Source organism: Scophthalmus maximus, chromosome 17, assembly GCF_022379125.1.
Source record: "Scophthalmus maximus strain ysfricsl-2021 chromosome 17, ASM2237912v1, whole genome shotgun sequence".
In the NCBI taxonomy this organism is placed as follows: Eukaryota; Metazoa; Chordata; class Actinopteri; order Pleuronectiformes; family Scophthalmidae; genus Scophthalmus; species Scophthalmus maximus.
The window spans coordinates 17684573-17704130 of NC_061531.1; the positions used below are offsets into that span (position 1 = coordinate 17684573).

General features: G+C 52.0%; 1 protein-coding gene across 8 annotated transcripts in view; it reads left to right on the top strand.

Annotated features, from left to right (window-relative positions):
• Positions 1 to 19558, top strand: part of arhgap23a (Rho GTPase activating protein 23a) — a 66052-nt gene that overhangs the window by 18937 nt on the left and 27557 nt on the right. For 3 of the 8 annotated variants that reach the window (XM_047328033.1, XM_047328035.1, XM_047328034.1), the window contains exon 1: positions 13972 to 14800. The exons of 2 other annotated variants lie outside the window; for them this stretch is intronic. In XM_047328033.1, coding sequence (XP_047183989.1) covers positions 14546 to 14800 — 255 coding nt within the window. In that variant the 5' untranslated portion in view covers positions 13972 to 14545. Of the gene's footprint in view, positions 1 to 12823; positions 12898 to 13971; positions 14801 to 19558 lie in introns of those variants that run through there. 3 more of the 8 variants (XM_047328036.1, XM_047328037.1, XM_047328039.1) reach the window with 2 other exon arrangements.

A 19558-nucleotide genomic window follows, 5' to 3' on the forward strand; every position in this document is an offset into this window, starting at 1 on the left:
AGCGAAACACCCGAGCGGGGATAAAAAAGGCTCCGGTTGAGAGTTGATGAACTGTGAATCGCAGGTCAGATGCAGCGGAATTACCGTTGATTCATTTCAGGGGCTAGTGATCTGAGTCACTGACCTCGAGCTCTACTTCCTAAAACAACCCGGGCCCCAGCACACACACACACACACACACACAGACACACACACAGACACACACACACACACACACACAGAGACACACACACAGACACACACACACACACACACACACACACACACACAGACACACACACATACACACACACACACACACACACAAACACACACAAACACACACACACACACACACACACACACACAGAGACACACACACAGAGACACACACACACACACAGACACACACACACACACACACACACACACACACACAGAGACACACATATAGACACACACACAGACACACACACACATAGACACAGACACACACACACACACACACACACACACACACACCAACGCACACACACACAAAGACACACATAGACACACACACACACACACACACAGAGACACACACACACACACACACACACACACACACAGACACAGACAGACACACACACACACAAAGACACACATAGACACAGACACACACACACACACACACACACACACACACACACACACAGAGACACACACACACACACACACACAGACACACACACACACACACACACACACACGCTGGTACACAACCATCAGTCCTGTCTTTCTTACTATCTCGGAAAGGAGGAGGAGGAGGAAGAGGAAGAAGAAGAAGAAGAAGAAGGGTGGGTGGTTGGGGGGAGGGGTATGTTGTTTTGACAGTCTGGCAAAAATCACGGGACAGAGATTATCGGGAAGCCAATGAGGAACTGAGGATGCTGGGACGAGATAGAGGGAACGCTGTGGTTTTCCCCCGATGCCTGCTGGTCCGGCACGAACACCAACGCCTCTGTTTACGTCCTCGCGAAGATAAAACCGCTCGTTTTTAATTGTACCAATAGTTTCAAATACCCCCCCCCCCCCCCCAAGTCACGTCCACTCCCATGGACAGGAGATAATATATCTCCATGTAAAAGATTAGGAACATGGGAGAACAGTGAGCCTGGTTCTCTATGAAGAGCAGCGCCTCTAAGTTCGAACCGTGTTAAAGAGACGCGACACGTTGTGGTTTTCTCTGTGGAGTTATGTTCCAATAAAAGTTATTTTATTTCTTCTCCATTAGGATTCTTGTGGAGTGGATCCGCTCGCTCTCAGTTTACCCAATGGAAACAAACAGGAACACGACAAGTTGTGTTTTTTTCACGTGGACCATGTGCAATAATCATCTCATCTCTCGTCGTCTCCCTCGTTCCATCGCCTAGATATTAAACTGTTACGTTGTGGCGGCGGCGTAATCGCAGGCAGGATTATGTTCAGAGGGCGTTCTGTGTGAATGAATGAATCACTACGCTTATTGTTAACAGCAGCAGTAGCACCAGGAGGAGTTTCTGACTCGCTCACTGCCCCTTTAAGACTATAGGGAAAAACATCCAAAAAGATTTGGTTTGAATGCAAATAAACGCGTTGCGTTTAAAGATCTGTATCAAACAAGACCATGATCTTTCCTGCTTGATATTATTACACCGCCAGATCTGATATTTTGCCGGAAAACAACTGCTTCTGTGTGACCATTGTGCTGATATCTGTATCAACAGGTTTGCCACTTTGCACGTATGTAAATGAAAATGTCCTGATATGGAAAAGGGAATTCATTCAAAATGACACGCGAGACACGTTCGCTGGTGCAAATGAGCTCGATGTTAAACCCCGTGTCTTCAGTGCTAACAATGGTAAAAGTTTGTTTTAATCAGGCTGGATCCTGAAGCTCTCATCCTCCTCGGTGTGTCTGTCATAGTCTAAAATTTGGTTAAGCAGTTATGTTTAATTTGTCGATTTGCTTGGTGGAAATTGGAATGTTTAAAAAGTACTAATCCTATAATCCACTTTATCCTCGATATCACACTATGCACATTCAAATACAGTCACGCCGCGCACACACACACACACACACACACACACACACACACACACACACACACACACACACACACTGTGTTATCTCTGTTGTTTCTCTCCTCTGTTCTGTTTCCATCCTTCTTTTGTCCAAATTCCGACCCTTCTTGTTTTTCCCCCTTTACTTTGAGCGATGACTTTGTCTGCTCTGATCCTCTCCTCCTCCTCGCTGCCTTCTTTGGTCATCTCCTCTCAGGGTCGCCGTCGTCTTCCTCCTCCTCCTCCTCCTCCTCCTCCTCGGGTTTTGTGCTGCTTTCGGTTTTTTTTTCGTCTGAAAGTGCAGCAGCCGCGGACGTTTTTCTGAGAGAAATGCTTCTCCTCCGAGCTAAATGTCGTCCTCTGTGAGTCTGTGCCATAAAAGGTTTGTTTCTGTGCGAACACCCCCCCCCCCCCCCCCCCCCCGGCTATAGCTCATCTTACAGGAGGGAAACCAACAACAGGACAGTATGTTTCTGTGAGCATTCCTCTTCGCTCCGAGCAGTGCCAGTGTGGCTTTCATCCTAAAAAAAACACACAGACTGACTGAGACCATATGTGACTCTCGTGTCAACAGTCCTTCGCCGTCCTCCCGTTGGGACAAGCGCGGGCGAGGCCCCTCGTCCCCCCGAGGCCGCACGTTTGACCTTCTGGGTGAAGCCAAGTCGTGACTTCTGCGTGGTGAGCAAGTTCAGACTAATGCGGCGTGGCGGATGCCGGAGACATCAGCATCAGCACCAGCATATGCGTCTCGCCTTTATTAAACGTACTGCACGGACAACCGGCGGCACCCCTGTGTCCTCTGGAGGCTTCTCAGCGGCGTCGTGTCCACAGGAAGGAGCCGGCAGATCGAGCGATAGCCGCGGGCCGATTCCTCCCGTATTCAAAACATGACAGTCGGTATCTGCGTTACCGTCCTTGTGCCCCCTGAGGGACGGCGAACAGAGGATGAGGAGGAAGAGGAACAGGAGGGAGCAACAGTTCGGATGTAATCTCCGTCCTCGCAGCGTGAGAAAACAAGCGCATGTTCAAAGTTCTTCCTCTGCGTCTCATGTGATCGGCTCGGCTTTTTCTCTCTCTCTCTCTCTCTCTCTCTCTCTCTCTCTCTCGAGGCTTCAAGGTTCATTGGTGTTGATGTAGAAACTCAAGATTTTGAACAGGAGAGAAGATTTGATTTGTCCGGCCTTAAAAAGTCATTGTTCGCCTTGACGCTCGTGTGAACCTGCCCAGCGGCGTCATGAGGGTTGGAAAGAAAAAATAGGACTGAAATGTGGGACGGTGCTAGAAAAAGAAGTTGGAACTTTTAGACGCCAGGAATTTGCCCAGCTGTGCTCACGATTGTGTTCATCACCACAGACAGAGACCCACAGATTCCCAGGTGATCGTACGTTCTCTCTCTCTGTCTGTGAGAGAGAGAGAGAGAGAGAGAGTGTTTTTCATCAAATTGAAACCATTCCTCGCTCCACTCGGAGAAATCGCTGGACTGTGTGCGAACGCAGCGATGTGATGGTGGACTTCCTGTGAGTGGTGGTGCATGGCAGGAATGTGAAAACCAGAAGACCTCAAATGGAAACTCCAGGGCTGGAAGGCCGGCCGATCTCGCCTGCTCTAATAAACACTCGGGGCTCCTTTTTTTTTCTTCTTCTCGCAGTCCGTCTTCCCCCCCCCCCTCCCTGGCTTTTCGGCATCGCCTCCCGACCAGCCCCACCGACACGCCCTCGACCGTCGGACCGCCGCCCGCTTCTGGGGGGACCGTGACGGGGCCGAGGAGATGCGAAGCCTGGGTACAGCTCCAGCGAGGGAGAACGACAACGTCATCACCGAGTCCCTCAAACTTGTAATTTTCACCGGTTAATTACACAGAGGCAGAGATGAGCTAAATATACACATCTGGGCTTGTGGAGGGGGGAGGGAAGTAGCCAGAAAGAAGGGGGGGGGGGGTTCCAAAGTATGTATGGCCGTTCCTTCGCCCCAGACAAAAGGGGGAAGGGGGGGGGGGGGGGATTTTAGAGGCCTTCTGGAGCCCTGTGCTTTGCTGCTGCTGCCGCCGAGGCCTGCAGCTGAAAGCAGCCGGCAGAGATAGAGAGAGAGAGAGAGAAGGAAGAAGAAGAAGAAGAAGAAGAAGAAGAAGAAGAAGTGGGGGTGGGCTCTTAGTGCAGCGGAGTTCAGACATGACGCTGTGATTGCTCCCAGCGGTTGTGGTCAGTACAGAGGAGGGTGTGTGGCGGTGAGGGGAGGGGGGAGAGTAGAGTTAGCTCTTTGCCAGATGTCGTCATTGGCCCTGAGGGTATATATATATATGTATATATGTATATATGTGTGTATATATATTACGGTATAAACACACACACCAGGAGACGGATGTATCTATTGGAGAGAAAGTTCAGCTGCGAGTTTTACCTGACGAAACAGTCGCCGCCGCCTCACGTGTGTGAGGTCAGACTCCAGGACACGACAGACACAGAAAAGATATCGCACCTTTAACTGGAACAGATTTGTGTTTTTTTTTTCCAGTTCCGCATTCTTCAGTGACCACTTGGATCTGGGAGTCGTCGCGCTGCCGCGGCAACGGACATGTTTCATTCCAGGCTTTCTGAATCAGCAGATTGTTCTCTGGTCTCCGACGAGTTGGCTGCCGCGGATACAAGGTCATGATAATCCTGAGGGTGTCGAGAGCGTTCGGTCCTGAACCTTCGCACTCAGAAATAAGAAGAAGAAATAAAAGTCAGCTGTGAAAACCAATTTCAAACCCATTATCAGCGTAAACGCCTCGGCCGCCAAACTCGTCTCCCTGCGGGGTTGTTGGTCTTTTTCATATTTTTTTTTTCTCCTGCTCTCACAGAGGCACCTTGTGGGTTCTCATGGCAACCACTGTCAGCAGGCAGGTGATGGGTGACGGGATGATGGTGATGATGATGATGATGATGGTGATGATGAAGACGGGTTTTCAAATGAGGACTGACAAGATGGAGAATGGCTGCAATTGTTGAAGTTGGCAAGATGTGGTGGTAAAGGATCGCTCCGCCCAAAAGTGCATAGTTTCTCAATTCTCCCCTATACGTTGCCATGCCGATGATGGTATATGTTACAGCTGCTGTTGTCGACCAGTGATTTCAACGTGTGGCGGCGGAAAAAATCGACCAAGAATTTTAATTAGAACTTTTTTTTAATTTGTCTCCTCTGGAAACGGCGAGAGCTGTTTTTGTGAAAGGCGAGTTGCTGCTTTGGGTTGTTGTTGTTGTTGTTGTTGTTGTTGTTGTTGTTGTTTTGGTGCATGCGATAACGAGGTTGAATTGGATCATCATCTCCCCACTTAGTGTCCTGGGAAACCGCCTTTATCTGTGGTTTTCTCTATCAAGAAAAACACACACACACACACACACACTTTTTCCCCCATTACACGCTCACAGTTTTCATATATCATGGCCCGTAAGTCTCGTTTGACTATGAAAAGTTGCCCCCCCCCCCCCCCCCCCCCCCCCCGCTGAGGATATAAAAGCACTTCATGAAACGGGGTCAAATGGCTCGTATGTGCAGACAAATCCTGCTCCAATCCAACACACACACACACACACACTCTTGTAACGCGAGTCAAATTAATAATTCATTAACCTACCAAGACTCCACACGCGTGTTAATTTGAGCACATTCAGCCGTCGGCATCATATTGTTGCACTGAATTCGGGGAGAATCCCGGTCACAGACGATGCGGTGCGGAGGAGATGTACAGTACGAATGTGTGTGTGTGTGTGAAACCCCCTCCTCTCCTCTTTTCTTCACCATCTGCTCTCTCTCCAACTTCTTTCCTTTTTGTTTCTGCTTTAAATCACTTCTCATGTCCTCATTTTTTACTCTCACCAAGTTACCTCCCCCACCTCTCTCTCTCTCTCTCTCTCTCTCTCTGTGGTGTTCGCTTTCCAACATCTGTGGACCCCCCCCCAACCCCCTCGCTCTCATCAGTCTTTTTTAAGATGCCTGACTCACGTATCCCACGTTCCCTGGAGACAGATGTAGCATGATGGACACGTCCAGAATCCCAGAGTCAGCCAATAACATTTTTTGGTGAAACGTCCCAATAGACGAGCTGTTGTGTGTCTTGGCTGCGGTTTGTTTGAGCCAACATGCATCATATATTTTATATATATATATATTATATATATGATGTACAGATGAGGGATGGAACAAATACTTTGGCTTTTGGGATTTCAGAAGGAATTCCTCACTTTGAAAAAAAAGTACCTTACTTTATTTTAATAATGTACACATCAATTCATATTAGACTGTTTAAAAGAACTATGTTAATTTAACATAGTTATTTATCAGTTACCGTAAGAACCAACTTATCGTGTAATTTTTAAGTCATTTCATCATGTCCAGGGGACTGGATTTTTTACGTGTAACTCCAAATTGATTTCCTAATGCGTCTGTACATTTAACTTGAATTTGCTCAAGTAAACTCTTTCCAAATGTTATTGTGGACGTTGGTTCCGTCTAAATATCGAAGAATTTTAATAATAATGTCCAAGGGGACTCCGTCAGATTGCTTTCACCTCACGTTCTCACCGCAAAGTCCATTTAGTGCCAGTTCTGGAGCTTTTGATCGCGTCACGTGAACTTCACCAGAGTTCTAATGGATATTTAATTCAGTAAGAAATAGATCACGCAGCCGCTGTAGTTCTCACATGTGATAATCTCCTTCCTGTGAATATTTGTTTATCTTCTTCTCCATGAATCAGATTATTCAGTCAGTTATTGTCGACGGGCGGATCTATTAATAACGTCAGCGGGGGCCTGTCAGTGTGTGTGTGTGTTCAAACTCATGGTTTGCAATTTGTGTCGATAATTGAAAACATACAGCTTCTCGGAGATGAAGCAGTCGATTACCAGCTGACTGCATATTCACGACTTACACTGAATATCTTGGATTTTACACAAAATGCGATATATGCAGATGCTTGTGAGGGACTTTCTTTGTTGTTTGTTTTTCCTCTGACATCTCACAGACCGACCGGCCGATCGATCTGGAATTGATGATGAAAAAGTGACCATCAGCCTCATCCCCGTAGGAGTCACTTGTTTCAAGCCGTTCTCACGTGAAAGGTGGATTGACAAATGTGTTTCCACTTGTTTGGGGTCGGGGCTAAGTGTTTCCACGCTGCAACGCTCACATGTCCTGACCTCATGTGGTCGAAATGTAACACGGGCGCGTGCGCGCGCGTTAGTGGCCACATGTGAAGAAGAATGCATGGATAATGCGATTCTCTCCTCAGGAGGAACACACGGGTCAGGTGGGCTCTGTAATCCTCCGGGCTGCGGGAGCGTGAGCCGGGGCATTGTTGGCCGGCGGCGCATCAGGGAGGGTGGAGAAGGGGCTGGAGACCACCCAGCTCCCCTCAGCTGTGGGTCGACGATGACGTCTGACCCCTCGCACACTTCATCTCCGCACCGCACCTGCTCTCGTATCTGGAACTTCTCCTCCAAGGCCCGGGACAGGTGTGACCTCCCTGATCCCCCCCCCCCGACCCTCCATGTTTTTTCCCATTAGCACCCGACGGAGGAGAACAGATAGCGGCTCACAGGACGCCGCTTTTGCACTCGGCTCTCTCGTCTGCACTCGCATCCTGACGCGCGAAGACAAACCTGTGCAGTCATACTGTAGGTGGCTGCATGGAGAGAGGGAGCGCTGTGTCCCAGTGCCCTCTGAGCTTTGCCCCACCCAGTCTGCTGTCCCACCCTGAGTGCGAGCTGCCCTCTAGTGGCCGCTGGGCCGCGACTACACTCTCGACTGGCCCATGGGCTCAGTGGCGCGGGGATTTACTGGAGGATTTGAGTTTAAAGTTAACCCGCTTAAAAAAGCTGCGTGTCCCCCCCCCCCCCCGGACGACGGATTAACGGTAATGTGTCCGGTCTAGACGGAGAGAGATCCACTCCATCACTGTACGTCAGCGGTCTGAGAATCAAACCTCGACACACAAAAAGTGTTCATGGAGCTGAGTGTTGAAAAAGTGTGGATATCAAAAAGCACCTTTTCTTTTCTTTTCTTTTCTTTGATTCGACTGATTTTTAAACCTTTGTATTCATTTGGTTCTTCGTGTAACACAAAATGCATCTCAGAGGTTCTTTTTGAACCTTAAAAAAGGTTTTTCATATTGGAACCAAAACTGAAACGATTCCAGTTTTTACTCTTAAGCTTTTTGGCTCGTGTCCCTTTTGAAAATGAAGCAATAGGATCTCGGTTTCCTGTTCAGGTTCATTCTAATGTCCAGCATTTCACAAAAAGCTGGGAAATATGAAGAAGTAAAGCATATTTCTTTGCGTGGAAATGTCTTTTTTTGGATCCTTTTCTTGCCCATTATTCATTTCTTTCTTTGCCCCCTCAGATTTATCTCGCGGAACCGTTTCGGGGGGGGGGGGGCTGTGATAACCACCGCTGTGCGACAGCAGGCATCACTTTTCATATGAAGCAGCGGCGGCAGCGGCGCGATGACAGATACTCATTCATGTGGCCGCTGCGTCGACGCCGCGCGTGGAGTCCGTGTGGCGTTTCTCCAGCCAGCAGGGGACGGGATTCACACTTCGCCCTCAAGAGTTTCCAGACTCTGGAGTCGTCCATCTCTTCCTTGGTTGCCTTTGTTGTTGTCATTTCCTGGGTCAGTTTTATTGAGAGCGTCGAACCCCAGCGTGTCCTCCGCTGACCCGCTCCGTTGCTTCTTTTTCTCCTGAATTCTTGCAGCCCTCTGTGTTTAAGAGGGAAGAAGAAGAAGAAACTCCCCCACACCGTTGTGTCTGCGGCCTGGTTTTGTTTGTGACACGCCAATGAAAATTTCACTCAGCCCGTCTGAAAACTGCTCACTCCTCGCTCCTCTCCTTCCTGCGCATTTCCTGCCCCCCGGCCTCCTCCTCCTCCTCCTCCTCCTCCTCCTCCCAGCCCTGTGTGTTTTCGAATGTGCACAAAGGGTTCGGAGAAAAGAAAATCCTTGTTTTGTCTTGCGAGGCGGCGACGGTGGGAACAAAAATGTAAAGCAAGAAAGAGAGAGGGGGAGGCCTCTGCGTGATAATCTGTTGGCCTGCGGGGTCGTGTTATGAGTGTGAAGGGGATTAAAACATATCTGCAAACTAATCTGTCCGTTACGCCGACGTACGTGCTCGGCTCCGTCCTCCATCACCTCCGTCACCTCCCTCCCCTCCATCACCTCCCTCACATCCCTCCCCTCCCTCGCCTCCATCACCTCCCTCCCCTCCATCACCTCCCTCCCCTCCCTCGCCTCCATCACCTCCCTCCCCTCCATCACCTCCCTCATCTCCCTCCCCTCCCTCGCCTCCATCACCTCCCTCCCCTCCATCACCTCCCTCCCCTCCCTCGCCTCCATCACCTCCCTCCCCTCCATCACCTCCCTCATCTCCCTCACCTCCCTCCCCTCCATCACCTCCCTCATCTCCCTCGCCTCCATCACCTCCCTCGCCTCCATCACCTCCCTCACCTCCCTCCCCTCCCTCGCCTCCATCACCTCCCTCCCCTCCATCACCTCCCTCACATCCCTCCCCTCCCTCGCCTCCATCACCTCCCTCCCCTCCATCACCTCCCTCCCCTCCCTCGCCTCCATCACCTCCCTCCCCTCCATCACCTCCCTCATCTCCCTCCCCTCCCTCGCCTCCATCACCTCCCTCCCCTCCATCACCTCCCTCCCCTCCCTCGCCTCCATCACCTCCCTCCCCTCCATCACCTCCCTCATCTCCCTCACCTCCCTCCCCTCCATCACCTCCCTCATCTCCCTCGCCTCCATCACCTCCCTCCCCTCCATCACCTCCCTCATCTCCCTCCCCTCCATCGCCTCCCTCCCCTCCATCACCTCCCTCACCTCCCTCACCTCCCTCATCTCCCTCCCCTCCCTCCCCTCCCTCCCCTCCCTCATCTCCCTCATCTCCCTCACCTCCCTCATCTCCCTCACCTCCCTCACCTCCCTCCCCTCCCTCGCCTCCCTCCCCTCCATCACCTCCCTCACCTCCCTCCCCTCCCTCCCCTCCCTCATCTCCCTCACCTCCCTCACCTCCCTCCCCTCCCTCACCTCCCTCATCTCCCTCACCTCCCTCACCTCCCTCCCCTCCCTCATCTCCCTCACCTCCCTCATCTCCCTCCCCTCCCTCCCCTCCCTCCCCTCCCTCATCTCCCTCACCTCCCTCATCTCCCTCACCTCCCTCGCCTCCCTCCCCTCCCTCGCCTCCCTCCCCTCCATCACCTCCCTCACCTCCCTCCCCTCCATCACCTCCCTCCCCTCCCTCGCCTCCCTCACCTCCCTCCCCTCCCTCGCCTCCCTCCCCTCCATCACCTCCCTCACCTCCCTCCCCTCCATCGCCTCCCTCCCCTCCATCCCCTCCCTCCCCTCCCTCATCTCCCTCCCCTCCCTCCCCTCCCTCGCCTCCCTCGCCTCCCTCCCCTCCATCACCTCCCTCCCCTCCCTCATCTCCCTCACCTCCCTCGTCTCCCTCGCCGCTCTCACTTTCCACCGATGTGTTTGTTATCAGAGCGCCGAGATTGGCCACACGTGTCGTGTCCTGACTTCGAGAGCTGTCGGGCTGTGATGGGCAAAAAGAAATTGGCTACTACGATGTCTGTACCTTCTCCAGCAGTCAGATAAGAAGAGGTACAACAGGGGTGCGGAGCTGCTCGGGCCTGTTGCAGCGGACACAGTGTGTGTGGGTCGACGGCTTGCTATTGTCACCACTCCTCATGTGTGACTGTTTGCCCGTCGTGTAAACTGTAACTCAATGCCTTTTTTGTTCATTTCCCTTTTTTTTTTTCCTCTCCCTCAACCTCTTGTCTTTTGCCCTTCGTCACGCTCGTCCTCCTCCTCCTCCTCCTCTGCGTAAATAGCTCCATCACTCATGAAAAGGGGGGAGGGAGGGATGGGGGGGGAGAAGAAAAAAAGACAGACAGACCTTTTGTTTCCAAATTAGGCGACGCTCCCTCCTCCGTGCCAAAACTAACTGTTGTTGTGAAATATGTGATATGAAAAATCCCTCGCTCGCGGTCCGCGGCGCTGCCACCGTGAAATGGAGCGCTTGTATTCCACCAAAACCCTGTGGATCTCGACTGCTGTTCTATACGCTCTTGGCAGCGTGTGGTCTTGTCTCTCGCACATCTCCCTCCTGGAGAGGAAGACTTGGTCCTCCTCCTCCTCCTCCTCCTCCTCCTCCTCCTCCTCCTCCTGCTTCTCCTGTGCCCACCGGTGATCCAGTCGTCTCACCGCAGGGCGGGTACTGCCTGGTGGTAACGTCGAGGCCCAGAACTCTGGTCTGCACCACAGAGAGAGGGAGAGAGAGGGAGAGAGGGAGAGAGGGAGAGAGAGAGAGAGAGAGAGAGAGGGAGAGAGAGAGAGAGAGAGAGAGAGAGAGAGAGAGAGAGAGAGAGAGAGAGAGAGAGAGAGAGAGAGAGGGAGAGAGGGAGAGAGGGAGAGAGAGAGAGAGAGAGAGAGAGAGAGAGAGGGAGAGAGAGAGAGAGAGAGAGAGAGAGAGAGAGAGAGAGAGAGAGAGGGAGAGAGAGAGAGAGAGAGAGAGAGAGGGAGAGAGGGAGAGAGAGAGAGAGGAGAAACCCCCCACACACAGCCACAGTCCTCTGACTTTATGAAGCGCCCTAATTACATAGAACCAGTTTATTTATACTCGGCCGTGACTCAGTGGGACATGTGGCGTGTGTGAGTGTGTGTGTGTGTGTGTGTGTGTGTGTGTGTGTGTGAGTGTGTGTGTGCACGGGAAAAACAGCCTTTGTGTTCACACGTAAATGCTGCATGTGTGTGAGAGTGTGTGTGAGTGTGTGTTTATATGTGTGTGTGTGTGTGAGTGTGTGTTTATATGTGTGTCTGTGTGTGTATATGTGTGTGTGTGTGTGTGTGTGTGTGTGTGTGTGGAGTTTGGGTCCACCTGAACCTAGTCTGTCACTTTTGAAATATGCGAGGACTCTGAAAGTTTTTTTCCGTGAGCGATAAACATACATCCTCGATTCAATAACCCCAAAAAAGAATGTTGTCGCTGCAGCTGCACTTGTTTGATCTGGTTCCTCCAGGAGCAGAGAAACACTTGAGCGTCGCTCAGATTCATATTTCAATGGGCAGACAAAAAAAACTGTAAGTGCATTAAACCAGGTGGGAGGAGCGAAGGGAAGTAAACTTGTTCAGTTGCATTGTGGGACGTGTAGTAGGACCCAGGAGCCTTGTCTTGGATCACACGTACGTCTCGGAGTAGAGCTTTCTGTTTTTAAATTGGCAGCTTTGAAGGACATTTTTTAAATTTTCTTTAATTTGTTTTAAATTTTCTCGACTATTACCATAAAATATGAACCGGCGCTGTACACAAACATAACGCGGTGATGTCATTTGTGCTATGTGACAATTTGCTGCTGTGAAACGGACAAACCAGCACACACACACACACACACACACACACACACACACCCCCACACACACACACCCACACACCCCGGTGCGATTCATAAAAATAAGCTCAACTCATGAATCACTCTCTCGTGAGGGTGCAGTGTGTCGTCGCCGGCGCTGCAGCGTTTCCAGAGGACACGCTCCCTCGTGTGTGGGGATGATGATGACGACGTCGCTCGCACCATGCTCTCCGCTCTCCAAGTCCACACTTGCCCGTTTCTCCTTTTCGGCTGTACGGCAGGTGAAACCTGTCTAACCTCACTGGTGACGGATGCGCGGCCCTTTTTTAACGGTGACAGGAGGGGGTGGGGGGGGGCGGGGCGGGGGCGAGAAGGAGAAGTCGGTCCGCAGCAACATGGTCAGCTGTCTGCCGCTGTCGCACGTCTCCTGGACGCCTGGCTGTTTGGTGAGAACTCGGCTGCTGTGTGTGGGCGACCGGATGGGAGTGTGTGTGTGTGTGTGTGTGTGTGTGTGTGTGTGTGTGTGTGTGTGTGTGTGTGTGTGTGTGTGTGTGTGTGGGAGTATAGGTTTGATTAAGAGGTCGTGTTGACATCCAGTTATCAGCCCCCCTTTCTTTTATTCCCAGAGCTCTCGTCGCCCTGCTTCTCTTTTCTCTTTCTCTCCCCCAGCTTTTTTTCTTCTTTCTCTTTTTCCATGTCGTCCTCTCATCATCATCTTCCCTCCTCTATATTTTTTTTCCCCCTCTTTAGCAAAAAAGTAGTGAGGGAGGGAAGCGGCGCACGCGGCAGCGAGGCAGATGTTTTCTTGTCTCTTTTGTGTTGGGGAAATTGGCCTCTTTTTCTTTCTCTCTTTCTCTTTTTGTGTGTCGTTGCCCCCCCCTCGCCCCCCCGACAGGAGGGGCAGGGCCCGGCTTTTGTGGAGTTTAGCGCTTTCTCCCTGTGTTTGTGTCACACACATGCTGCACACGTGCGGCCACCGGGCTTCCTCTTCGCGCGGCACAGGCGACATCAGCCGACAGGCGACATCAGCCGACAGGCGACATCAGCCGACAGGCGACATCAGCCGACAGGCGACATCTCCATCTGGACGGTTGACTGCTGGAGTTGCTCCCCGCCGCCGCCGCCGCCGCCTCCTCTCCCCCTTCAACCCCCGGCGCCTGGCCTCAGCGATGTGATGTCCAGTGCGTTTGTTTGACAGCGCAGCTGTTGTGTTTTCCTGACAACCGTCGGAGCAGGCTCACGTGGAGGGAGGGAGGGAGCGAGGACGAGGACGAGGACTGAGAAACGAAAGCAGGGAAGGAAAGAGAGAAGGCAAAAGAAGAGCGAAGGAGAGACGAGAGAGCGAGAGGGGGGGGGGTGAACTGTCTGATGCTCGCTGAGATACAGAGTGTGGTGGAGAGAGATGAGAGTGACATGAAGGGGTTTGTTTGGCACTAGAGGTAGAGAGGGAGGGTGGAAGGAAAGAGAGAGAGAGAGAGAGAGAGAGAGGGAGCAGTGTGGGAGGGAGGAGAGACAGAGGATCCAGCCCTCTGGGACAGTTTTGGGGGTGGACAGAGTGGCTTTGTATGCAGAACATCACCGGACACCGACGGGAGGGCGGCCGCGGTCAGTCGTTCTCTGTGTGTCTGTCGTGAAACCAGACCTACCTCTGATGATCCCGGCGCCACACACACACACACACACACACACACACACACACTTCTCCATCTGCTGCCCCGGGAGCCCTGCCTTCTGCTTCCTCGGGACGGAGCCCCCTCCGAGAGAGAGAGAGAGAGAGCGTGTTAGTGTGGATGTGTGTGTAGTCGAGAGTCTTGATTCTCCGGAGGTCAGGAGCGGACGGGCTGCCATGTGGAACTTGTGGGATTAAACTTTCCAGAGGCTCGGCGGGGACGGACAAGCGATGGACCGGGACCCGCGAGACGAGTAGCACAAGCCCTGGAGGACCCCAGAGGAAGATCTGCAAGCTCCACTAGAAGACCCCCCAGCCCTCCATTTACTTGAAAGCACCTCCTGCGTTTCTGCGTCCTGTGAAGCCAACCCGAGTGTGTGTGTGTGTGTGTGTGTGTGTGTGTGTGTGTGTGTTGCGAGCGGCCCATGCGGGCGGCGAGCGATGTGGATCTGAGCAAGCCCCGCGCCCCGATGCCCGCCGCTATGCTGCCGTGCCCCGCGCCGGCCGGGCCCGACTGGAGCTTCCAGAACCCGGTGGGCGTGGACTGCAGCTCCCCCGAACCTCGCTGCATCTGGCTGGCGGTGCTCCGCGGCACCACCACGGGCCCCGTGCCGCCGCCGCCGTCCCTGCCGCCCGCCATGCCCACCGGGCAAAGCAAGGGCTCTCTTCTTCAGCCAAGGGTAAGGAGCCTCCCAGCGGCTGGATGCGGACTCCTCGTCTTTAAGCGTCGTTTCAGTCGAGATGATGCGGACAGATGTTGCGTTCATCGTTGTTGTTTTTTTTAGATCTTCTAGTCTATAAAATGTCAGAAGATAAAAGAGTGCGTGTTCCCGGAGCCCGGAGATTCGTCCTCTACGAGGTTAACGTACAAGTTAAAAACCAGTTGAGAAGCTTTCGGGTTATATTGGAAACAAACTCTCACACTGGGGAAGCAGGGACCTTTTCAAATGTTTTGAATTTTTAATTCTTTAAGTTGATTGATCTGCCAATCACCCTGCTGCGTTCGCGAGGTGACGTGTCCTGCATGTGTCAATCACGCGTGGCCTCATCCAAGCGTCCACGTGACTGTGCCCATTGTTTCCCAAGTGTGTTTACCTGTCGACAGACTCTCTCTCTAACCTCTCGCCGAGCGTTTCTGTTGCTGCCTTCAGGCTCTTTCGGGTTTTTTGGCCGCTCGCCTGTTTTGAAAAAATTCCTAGCAAACGATTCGGGGGGGGGGTCATTTTGTGTCCAAGGCATCAGAGTTAGATCTCGACTGTATGTATTTTGTCCCTTTTTCATGTGACACTTTTTTAAATTCTGAGATCTTCTTTTTTTCTTTTTTTGGCTAAAAATGCACCTTTACAAACAGAAATCAAAATGTTTGATCGTAGTTTTAATGGAAACATTTTAAATATTGACCCATTCATCATTTCATATCTTTAAAGACCATTTTCCTCATGACGCTCACATTCATCTCTAGCACACTTACAGTGATTTACATTACCCTTGACACGATTCAGCCACAGTGAATAATAACCACGGTCTGTACCCCTCCGTGCTGCCTCCTTCTTATGTCTCTACATCTGACGCGTTGTGTCTTTCGTCCGTGCGAGACGGTGCGCGTTCTGTGGGTCCTCGTGACCCCTCACCCTTCTCCGCGGAGGGGGTTTCTAATTAGCGGCTAAAGACAGATGACGGAGGGAGGCAACGGGTTACAAGTGCCACTTTTGGCGAGGTGTCGTCGGGGAGCTGCGAGGTCGTGAGTCTCCCGCCGTCCCTCCAGATTCCCCTCAGGATTCAGGGTCATCATCGATTCAGCCTTTATTTAGAGTATTATTCCCACTTTCCATCTTTTCTACCAGGACCCCCCCCCCCTCAAACTCACTGACACGGTTAAAACAAAATGCCACAATCAGGAATGTGTGTGTGTGTGTGTGTGTGTGTGTGTGTGTGGTTGGGGGTAGGAGGTAGGAGGCGGCTGTATGGACACAGCTGGGACAAACACACACTGCACACTGTTTGCTCAGGAGCACCGAGGTGCGTGTGTGTGTGTGTGTGTGTGTTTTCAGACGGAGCAGGTTCAGTTTACTCTCAGATGTCACCATCTCCCGCCGACGGGGCCGAGTTTGCTCCGTGTTGCTGTTTCGCGTCACTTCTCTCCACTGCATCTCCGCTGTCGGGTCGCCGGGCGGAGATTGCGTTGGAACGGAGAACCAGGATCGGTTCCCAGGTTTGGTTCGCCACCTCCATCTTCCCTTCGCGGGCAGTTACACTTTGTCACAGCGAGTCTCCCCCGATGCCAGAATCCAGTTAATTCATACCGCCGGACGATGACAAAGTCTAAAGAAGGGGGAACGTTTTGGTCCCGCTTGTCATTGTCGGCACATAAACCATCATCTGACGAGCTTTTCTGTGGCACATTTTGCCGAAACAAGAGGATAAAGCAAAAAAGTCCCCGTCCAGATTCAACCTCTAACTTTAAGTTACGAGCCCGCTGAACTTCCAAGTCATCCTATAAAAGTTATTCTAAAACTGCAGCCTCCTCCTCCTCCTCCCCCTCCTCCTCCTCCTCCTCCTCCTCCGTGGGCCAGGGAATTAAATCACATATGTGAAATATTCTAACGTTGGCAGCCAGGCAGGTTTTTTACAGTCACACAAAAGGAACAGCACAACATGTTTTATTGCGCTGCTCAAGTCGAAAACCCTGTTGGACCGACGTTGCGTCATCGCCCGTTGGCCTAGTTGAACTGACGGATGGCGTTGGACTGGTTTCTGAGCACACACACTCTATATTGATATTGGTACAGCGCTCACACACACACACACACACACACACACACACTGGCCCACATGTATGGTTAAATGAAATGCCTTGTTATGTAAATGACAGGGGGATGTACAGTGTCGTGAACGTGCGCTGCTCCTTATTTTGAATCCTCGCTTCTCAAAAGCTTGGTTGTGTTTCCTTTCGTTGCGGGCGAGAGGGGGCGGGGGGGGGGGGTCTCGGCGTGTTAGGGGAGCAGTTGGATTACGGAGACACACGTCATGGCTCTTTTCCACCACGTTTAGGATGCATTTAGACCTGCAGCGGTGGTGCAGCGCTCCGTCCGTGTGGCCGGTGAGTCCTCTTGGCAGCCCCCCCCCCCCCCCCCCCCCCCCCCTCCCCCCACACGGGGGCTCGGGGGGGGGGGGGGGGGGGGGGGGGCTGCGGACGCAGACAGCTACGGGTGGGGGGGCGATCAGGATTAAAGGCTCGTCAGCGATTGTGACGGCCGCAAAGCTCCACTTTTCAAACAGGTTGCAGCTCTCAGCTGTTTAAAAGGGGGGCATTATTGTTCTGCCCCGGCTGGGGGTGTTAAGCAGGAGCCGGCCGGCCGCCGCCGCATTCCTCCCCGCTGCTTTACCTCTGGATGGAGCCAGGAGAGGAGTGTGTGCGTGGTGACACCGACGATTGTGACGGCAGCAGGATGATGTCCTCATGTCCCAGAAAAAGAAAATCCAAAATCCTCTGTTTCATTTTCTTTGAATACTTTTCTCAGCGCTGGCTCGCAGCATTTCAACAGATTTACTTTTCTAACATAATAGATTTTTCTCTTTCAGTTGTTTGCCTGGTCTGTCATGCATCAGTGTCAATGAGAGCTGCAACTAATGATTCTCACCAGAATCGATTAACCTGTGGACTATTTTCTCTTGCCGATCAGTTGTTTGGTCCCTGCAACGGTGAGAAATGTCGACCGTGTTTCCCAAAACTCCAAAGATGATGTTGTGTTTTGTCCTCACGCCAAAGACGTTCAGTTTACCGTCACAGGGGAGCAAAGAAACCACATCATTTTCCCATTTAAGGGGCCGAAATCAGAGAACTGTTCATCAATCGATTATCAGAATAGTTGGCGATCAATTTAGCAGTCGATTACTAATCGATTAACTGCTGCAGCTCTGATGTCAATGATCTGCTCCTACAACTGAGATCGAAAGGAGAAATAACCACAGGGAAGATGTGTGTGTGCGTGTGCGCGTGTGTGTGTGCGTGTGCGCGTGTGTTCTGTCAGTAAACCGCTTCACCTCTGTCGCGTGTCACCACGAGCTTCTCTGCATATCCAGTTGTTTCCAGTTTGGCTTTTTTTTCTTCCTTCTCCCCGTTTCATGTGTTTAATTAATGACATCCTCAGGTGGTAAACGGATCCCTCGGGGCTCATCGGCGTGTGTGTGTGTGTGTGCGCGTGTGTGTGTGTGTAACCTGAAGGACATTCATTTCCGTGTTTTCTCGTCGGTGGTTGGCCTCGATATGCAAACTTTCATGCGTCTTATCAAACAGCAGAAATTCCCAGGCAGTCGCAGAGCAGGAAATACCAAGCGTCGTCTTTTTCTCAGGGAAAAAACAAGGAGCGAGGTTTCCCCCCCCCCTCGTCTTGTGTCTCCAGCCTTATTCACAGGAAGTCAGGGTTTTTTAAAACCCCAAACCACAGTGTGTGTGTGTGTGGGGGGGGGGGGGGGGGGGGGGGTGCCTTCTTGTCAGTTTAACTGAATGTCCAACTTTCAGCAAGATTGGATCTCTTCGTGTGTGTGGTGTGAAAACTGAAGTGGCTGCAGATGAAACCAGTTATGACAACGCGACGGTGCTGGACCGTGGACGGGACAGAGACACTCGGCCCAGAGAGGCGAACCGGCGCTGGCTCGGTCGGACCCAGTCAGACCCGACAGTGTGTTTTGGGTAATCACAGGGTTTGGTATTCCCGGCGCTGGGAGGGGCCATGTGGTCGAAACCGGCGTGCCGGAGCCTGTCTCTCGCTGGGGCCTGATACTCCTCCTCCTCCTCCTCCTCCTCATCCTTCTCCCTCTCCTCCCTCCCTCCTCTGCCAGTTACAGTGTCTGTTGCAACATGTCCAAAGCCAAACCGCTCCCTCCGAGGAATTCACCCCGTCCCTTCCTGCGTTCGCCCTCCTGCTCTTTCATTTCCTCTTCTTCTTCTTCTTCTTCTTCTTCTTCTTCTTCTCACTCTTACTCTTATGGCCCTTTCCTTTTTTTCATTATCGTTTTAATTTCACGCTGCTCTCTCGCGCCACATAACGGACCTCGCTCGCCTCCTCGGAGGAGGAAGAAACAGAATCACATTGTTTCCACTGCCAGACTGAAGATCACATGGATTTGTGTATCTCAGTCTGCAGAATAAACACTTAAGCACTGTATATACGTATATGCCGCAAAATGTGCTCGAGGACACATAGAAGATGACGCGCAAACCCAGAACATTCTGTTTTGACCAGACTTTATTTCTGGTGCCCTTGGACGGATCGTGGAAGCCGAGGAGGAGGGAAGGAAAATGTGCGGTGAAACGCCGGCGCATCCGGATTTCCATGACATTAAATGGGGTGGAGGGGGGAGGAGAGGAGGGGAAGACGGAGGAGAAGGGAACGGAGGGAGAGAAAGAGGAGCGGAGGAGTGGAAGGGCCTCCACG